An 8,301-nucleotide genomic window follows, 5' to 3' on the forward strand; every position below is an offset into this window, starting at 1 on the left:
CATGGAGATTTTATGTGCAGAATGATCCATGGAACATGAAAGTAACTAACTAACTAAAGGACAAATAATGCATCCATAACAACAACTCCAACATCTTCACAGCATTAGAAACACAAGGTAATACCATCAGTATTCCTTTCAACTACCTAATTATGTTTACACTTTTATTCACCAAGTGCTGAGTTTTTTAAAACGAGCGTTTTAAGCATTAGGCATAAATAAATATTAAATCATACCTCTCCCAAAGCTTCATAGTGCCTCTGACTAAAAGAATGGTCCTCACTCACACTAAACTGAAATGGATCATCGCCTGGTTGTCCAGTGCTGCCGCATATTTTACGAAGTTTGCCCTCTGCAAAATTATGAACAATACGTATCAACATGTAGCAATAACAATTGAAGCATTCATACGCCTGGTGGTATGAATGAGTTAGTAAACAAACATACGCATGTTGCAATTACACGAAATATGCCTTTAAAATCACATTCACTTTAATTTCTTGGCTAAAAAAGCATGGAAGAGCATTCTATAACACGTGGAATAATATCATGTATGCACATGCCGGTTTGCTATGCATCAATACGCAACACTTCGTACATAAATCCTTAAAACTTGGTGAGATAAAACAATTATCTTGCACAGAAACACTGCGACTCACATGTTACAGGTTAAGCTGTACATATTTCCATTGTATTCGCAAAACTGTCAGGAGAAAGAACGCTTTACCTGAAATGCATAAGAACTTTGAATCATTTAATTAGCTGAATTTGACACAGACACAATACAACACACCATCCAGTTATTTTGTTACATGGACCTTCGGTAATCGTAAGGTGGACAAATATTGTGCTCTCCGTTTTAATTACAAAAAGTTCACTTTGAATACCTTCGTATTATTAATTACTGCGTTGATTCAGACACACTGATCTCAATTCTTCTGTCATTACTGCAGGTATGTTGATACAGAAACATTTTCAGCACAGTCACTATATACATAATAAATCAAGCAATACATTAAGAACATGCCACACGAACATGACAGGCATCAGCACCTTTATTAAATGCGTAGCCAAATCCTTCCAGGGTTCGTGGAAACTGTTCACCATTAGAAGTCATTGTAAAAGTACTCATCTGCAAGAGAAAAAGTTTGAAGCACGCTCCCACAAGATGTGTGTAAACAAAACTGACAGATATTCCTATATGGAATATCTTTGCCATCGGTTCTCCAAACAGCTATTGCGTATGTCGCGCGGTAGTTCCCCTACGATTGCTCACAGATGCGACGATTACGTATTCCTTCCCATTGAAACTAGGAACTGATGCAATAAGCACCACAAGTGTATACGTTTCATGAGTATGCGAGGATTCAGTTTCTCCTTACTGAGAGGTTTGAAATCTAACGTAAAAGTTCTTAATCATTTAAGAACTGTAATATAAGTAATTTTTTCTGTCTCAAATGTCCGTTATAGAAGTGCCAAAACAGAAGACAGTGTATTAATTTCTAGCGTAAATTTAGTCGTCACTCCTTAAAGCGTCTATTTTAGATATTCATCTCCCATCTGGTAATACATGCAATATGCTCACATGATAAGACGTACTTTATCATATACGTTACAAAATAATAATAATAATAAAATAGTAAAATAAATGTGACCCACACAGTCTTATGTAAGAACGATTTTTTCATAGGACACCAACTTCTTAGTAACCAAGTGAGCTCCATACTACGCAGATATGGAGCTCTGGTCTGTCAATATAGGAACTGCAACGCGTTTCCAGATACAACAGTGCCTCAGAGACGATTTACTTGTCAGGATACGAACGTGAGCGTTAACACAACACCCAGTCGCTGAGTGGAGAAAATCTCCGAGCCGACTGGTAATCGAACACAGGCAGCTTCGGTTAGCATATTTGTTGTTTACTACTCTTCTTTTTATGAATGACGCGTATTTTAAAGGTTTGGCCGCCATGCTGTAATTGGGCAAAATGCAAAGTAAGAGTATCATTTTATTTATTTATTTATTCACCCATAGACAAATTTCTTTGTATAGATGTTTTCATTACACACACACTTGTGTTACTTAAAGCATGCTACGTCCTCTTTGTCTACTTTGATTCTTTGGTAAAATACAGTGCTTTGGGTCTATGCTCTATTGTTTCTACCTAGGTACAAGCAATCGCTGTATCTGGTCTGACGATTATGTATTGAGCTGTTTGTTGCCTACTGCTCAATGGTTTTTGTGTAAACACTGCAGTTTGAAGTATGTATTCACTTGGAACTGTCGTAATACCACATTTTTTGAATAACTCAATGTAGTGGCCCCTTTCGTGACTTGCTCATTATTCTGACGGTTTGTTTTTGCAGTTGGAACACATTTTCACATTCGGAGCATTTATACCCCAGAATATTATGCCAGAACTGATGGCGGAATGTATGTGTGCATAGTATGCTGCTTTGCTCTTCGACCGCATATATTTATAATACATCACAGATATACAATATTTATTATCGAAGGTGTCGTGCTATAACTATGGAAGCAGGTAGTCAGAAAAAGGAGCGACCTCAAACTTTTCTCAATGTGAGAAATTGTGCTGGGCCAGTATAAAGATGTAATTGAGTGCAAAGATATTGATAAAGTAACTGCGGCCAACAAGGTAAAGGCATGGACAGTAGTTGTTGACTGTAATTCTCATAACGTTGGGACAGATCGTGACTGAAAGAGTATGAAAACGTGTTATGAAAATGTTAAGAAAAGGACCAAGAAAGAATTTGCACAAGGTATATGCAAAAAACTGGAGGCAATGGTTTCATAAAGTCTACTCCTACCGAAAGTGGACAAAAACTAATTGCAGCCCTGAAGCCACAGTTTTTTCCTATTTCCAATGTCTATGATGACGATGCAGATTTTCACTCTGAAGGTATGTGCAGTGGTTTGTAAACATTTTAATGTGATTGCACAAAATTTTTTGAAGCAAATTTTCTGCATAAAAAGTAGTTTATTATGTTATTCGTTACGTTCTTGTTCTAATACAGACCCAGGTAACACAGACTGTAGTTCATTCACAACATCAGTAAACGAGGAAAGAGCTGTAACATCAAACGAAAATATTGCTTTTGTTGATGAGAATGAAAACGAAGGCGAAGGAGAGAATGTATACATTGAGTTGGTAATAAGGGTAATGCACTAAAATAATGTAACAACTTTATTGTGAGAGTACAACATCGCGCAATTTGCACTGAAAATAACCTCTAACAACAGGTAGATGCCCAACACACAAGCCAGAATTCTGTAATGGTGTCAGACTCTCGTCCCAAAAACAAAAGAACAGAAAATGTTCTCCATAAGTAATGCCAGTTATACAAGAGAAGATTAGTAAGCCTCGAGTGTGAATATAAAGCCAAAGTATACTGATTACCTGCGGAACATGAAATAAGAATGGAAATCCTCAAAATAGATAAAGAAATTAAAGAATTGGAACTTGAAGAACTGAAAATACAACCAGACTTTTAATCTGGCACATTGTAAATTTCTTCCAGTCTTGTACTTTTTTGTATAAATATCCTGTTAATAAATTTCGCACTCATTGCGTTATGACTCCAGTTTCCTTGGTTTTCTGTTGGTATGTAGCCTACTGGAATTTCTTCATGGACAGATTTTCATCCCAAAGTTATATGAGGTGTTATGTATACATTTAAATACGCTCTGATTAATGTTTCGAGACAAATTTGTTGCGTAAAAGGCAGTTTATTACATAATTCGTCATATTCTTGTTCTGATACTGAACTCAATAAGCAGGAGGCAGAGAAGCAACTAAAACTAAAAGAAGGAAAATATAATCTGGCTTTCAAACTTGACACTTTGTAAATTTATTCCAGTTTTTTAACTTCTTACATAAATACATCATTAATAAATGTCATCGTCACTGCATTATAGCCTCTGTTGGCTTCATATTCTGCAAGTACTGGAATTTCTGCGTTCACTCTTCTCCCAGCAAATACATCGGCTTCAGTTTCATGCTCCTCCTCTGATGGATTGACAGCCACATTGTGCAAGACAAATACTGCAACTATTATAACCGCTGCACGATTTACTTTCACTCTGAGTTCTAAACTCAGGCAGGTAAATCGTCTTTTTACTACTCCAAACATTCTTTCAAATACTGATCTGATTTTCTTGTGGGCACGATTCTAGGTTCGTTTAGCCACCATTTCTTCACGAAGTACTGTTGTCAACAAATACCTGCAACACTGATAACCACTGTCTTCCAGAAGTGTGCCTTCCAGAATTTCTCCTGTTCTAACTAAGCATGTACGTGAGAGTTTCCGAAAATAATTCTGTCATGGACATTTTCTGGCCATCTCGCCACGATATTTAAACATCACATCTTAGCGTCTCAGATGGCTTGTACATTTATAGAAAATCGCCTGTGATGATTTCTAAACGTCTCAGCACTGTCGCGATTAGGTGATTTGATGGGGTTGTGAGTGCAGTCAATAGCGCCTAAAATGCAGGAAAATTCTCTGTTTGGTAAAAATCACGTTGTTTGTTGCTAACCCCATTTTCATCCATTGGGATTTTGATAAATTCATTTTTCAATACCTTATGGACAACTCTGTAAGCTGTTGCTATATCGACTTTAAATAGATCACCAGCCACTATTTGAAAGCTTCCTGTGGCATAATGTCTTAAGGCTAACAGCAACATGCACATTCCAGTCAGTAGTTTCATCAGATAGTCTCTGAGCTTAGCTCCAACTGCTCAACAGTACTTTTCTGCAAACGAAACCTCAGCTTAAACGACTTTTTATTTAATTGCAAGAATGGACTCATCCTTTCACGGAACATGCCGAGAGCTCGCTGGATCTCGTCGTCGTCGCCCTCTGTGGACACATCTGTATACTCACATATCTGTAAAGTAAACGTAAGGAAACAATGTATTTCACATCGTGTAGGGCTGCTGCCCACAGAATTTTGTTCACAAGTGGACCAGAACGCTCGGAAAACGGAGAATGTAGTATGGTTTCAATGGTATGGGATGGAGTGGCATGGTAAAGTTGTTTAATGTTGTTTACGATCAGTTAAGTAGAGGAAGTAGTAGGAAGTGGAATAAAGAATTTCCGAGAATTGACGCAGGTTCGAACATCTTTTGCACTGAAGCCAATAACGGAACCTCTGCGCCACCGAAAAGAATAAAACTATGTTACATGGTTAGGTTTTTTTTCAGAATACTTGCTTATGTTCTATTTATCCACGCATGTGGAATTGTCATAGCAGCTAAAGGACGTGTTCAGTAGTTACAATTTAGTTCAAATTGCATAGTTACTTCTACTTTAGCCAAAAAGAGAACGAATATAAGAGATGTTGAATCGTTAATGTCCAATGTAAAAATTCTAATGTTTAAGTGTTGACTGCAAATAGTTCGAATTTTCCTTTCTTACTCTGCTGCTAAGTGTCTATAAAGTGGCTTTGAACTAATCACATAAATTAGAAGTCGTCTTCCAAGAGGTATTACGAGACTGATCATTATGTACATGCAGTAGTCGAATATCACCCGATTTCACGCCAATATAATCTCGGGTTAAAGTTTCTGCAACACAGATTTCCAGGTTAAGTTTGATCAGAGTTCATTTTCTGCCCTAACCTAAGGTTAAATGCTTTATAAAATCAACCTTAGTTACGTTTTTCTTATTTGTCCAGTGGTGGACTGCCATACATGCTTTTACAGCTTTTACTTCCGATATTTCTGCTGACCTATCTGTAATTATTTTATTGCTGTCATCAGCGAATAACACAGTTTCTCCTAGTGTGACCTGCAGTGGGAAGTCATTAATGTGGATGAGAAACAGTAGTGCCTGACATGTTCTCTTGAGGTACTGCAGTGTTCAGATATTCTTCATCTGAAAGATGCGTTACCATATAATATGAGCCATTTGAAATTTGGGATATATCTACCTATTGCACTCTGTCTACTAGGTTTGATGGAACCTGTAGCTTTGAGTCTTCCCTGACATCATAGTGTTTCAGCTAAGCCTTATATGTTTCTAGCTGAATAGAAGACAGTATTTATTGTAAAATTAGTTAAAGGATCATCTGTTCTTTGACCAGTAACTAGATCTTTCTAGATTTAAGAGCAAAGTATGGGAAAAAATAAGCAATAGTTCCTATTCAAGAACAACTTCAGTCAAATCGACAGAGCAGCTACAGCAGATGTAAAATTTGTTCCCCAAGAAAGAAACATCTAAATATTAAGCCTAGAAATGGTGCCAGAGGCTACAGATCAATGGCACCTCATACGTGAAACGTAAATTCCAAGTTACGTGCAATGAAATTTACAATTTGATAAAGTTGTCAAGGGAAGAACGCCACAATCCAAGTAGGGGCAACTGTGATAGTCTGCTTTGTGGAATAGTTTTCAGAGTATCCAACTGTGCGAACACAGACATAATTGAGATTGATTTCACTGACAATCTTGAGAGGTGTTACTGGCTAGCTTGCTGTTGTATTTATGACTTAAAGTGATTAATCATAGCAGCAAGATGTTTCTAAAGAAAGTACCGTTGCTGAATTATTGAACATTGTGCATCCATTTTTGCAGTTATTGGGCATATATAATATTTGTTTCTATGATGTGATTATTAATAATTATATTGTGCTTATATAGGAAGAATAAGATGCTGACATTTACAGTAAACAACCATAATCTTTTTTTTATAATCCTGGGGTAGAAATATACCTATGGTGAAAACCAAACTGGAGGCTGTTATTGTGTCTCACCCTGAATGTTTGAGGAAAAGTAACTGTTTCATAGAGATAATTTTGTTCAGTAGCCATGTGTAGTCTGGGAGGGTAGGGGAAGTACCTGTAGGTGTGACAGCTTCACTGTGTTCTTCGTTCTTTTCTACAGTCATCTCAGCTTAAAACTGTCAGTTTTGTTTTCAGAATAAAAATATATGTTCTAAAATATGAAAGAATTAGCGGAGCTGCAGATGGTGCTGCTTCAAAAGTAGTATAACAAGAACCAGGGAAGGGAGGAGGAACTGTATTGGTGAAAAAATAGAACATAAAGTTCAAATTTAGGATCAAAAAATACAAATTAAACAAATGACTTCAGAACAAAAGTATATTATTCTATATACAAGTGTTCATTTTACTTTCACTTAATTACATTAGAGAACTGAAATAATTAACAAAACCATCTCTTGTGTTGATTGAGACTACAGCAGTTTTTGTATTTTCTACCACACTCTTGAACTCGACTCCAGCATCCACCAGCCTCAAAACATTTTTATACAATCTATTTTGTGATATGGAATGCTTATTGCTCACGTGAGAGACGCTATTTCTGCAGACAATGACTAAACTAAATATGAAATGCACGCGAAAATACACAGTGTCCTATTAAATTCGTGCCTGCTTAACAGGATGGGAATGCTATTGTGGAAATAACCAATTGGGGAATAAAATTGTGTCATAGAATGAGTACTCCAAGTTAACTAATAGTTAGCTCATTCCTCTTTTAGCTATCCCTGGATTTAACGAAAGATTGTACAACTGACCCTAAGCTTGCTAACCAGCCAAAATCATCGGTTAAGTTAGGGATTATTCTGGTTCTGTACAATGTGTCCTCGTGCTATTCAGGGGAATAGAGCTTAACTGGCTGCTAACCAGAGATTGTACAGGCTGTCACTATATGCAAGAAACAGCATCTGAGTGTGATTTGGAAGCTATTAAACTAGAAATTAGTTATTTGAAGTGTCTAGATCAACGAATACAATAAGATTCTAACATTTTGGAAGAGTGATGTGCCTGCAGATGATATTTACATACTAGTGGTTAGTCTACCATAGCAGACAGCATTTTCGTCTTCGGGTGTTATTACTTTTGTAAATGTGTTTGAGGCCCCTGATTCATTCCTGCATGAAACCTATTTTTTGATCTAACATTTAGGGTTCACTTTCATTGTATTTAACTCTTGTTACTGCTATAACACCATTATATGCATTATAACATTAGTATCCATCCATATGATTTCAGTTGACACCCTGTTGGAAGCTGTGCAACTACATAGAGTTTGTGGCATCCTGTGTGAATAATAGCTCACAGTGCCTCTACAGAAACCACCAAGATGTGGCATCACATTATTTGTGTGTATGTGTGAACCCGGCTTTACATACGAGTTACTGAGAGCATTTATAAAAATCAAGGATATTACTGTGGAATAGCATTCCAATTAGAGTTAACTCTTGGAAGGTAAACTTTTGTAAGATAATTTTATATTGAACCACAGATGGTCAAATAT

General features: G+C 36.7%; 1 protein-coding gene across 1 annotated transcript in view; it reads right to left on the reverse strand.

The window, feature by feature from the left end:
* Positions 1 to 1,270, reverse strand: part of LOC124622212 (FAM172 family protein homolog CG10038) — a 268,879-nt gene extending 267,609 nt beyond the window's left edge. Inside the window, exons 1-2 of the mRNA XM_047147859.1 lie at positions 1,054 to 1,270; positions 237 to 352 (exon numbers count right to left, since the gene is read on the reverse strand). Coding sequence (XP_047003815.1) covers positions 237 to 352; positions 1,054 to 1,219 — 282 coding nt within the window. The 5' untranslated portion in view covers positions 1,220 to 1,270. The remainder of the gene's footprint in view (positions 1 to 236; positions 353 to 1,053) is intronic.
* Positions 1,271 to 8,301: the final 7,031 nt, after the last annotated feature.

This window comes from Schistocerca americana, chromosome 7 (genome assembly GCF_021461395.2).
Source record: "Schistocerca americana isolate TAMUIC-IGC-003095 chromosome 7, iqSchAmer2.1, whole genome shotgun sequence".
In the NCBI taxonomy this organism is placed as follows: domain Eukaryota; kingdom Metazoa; phylum Arthropoda; class Insecta; order Orthoptera; family Acrididae; genus Schistocerca; species Schistocerca americana.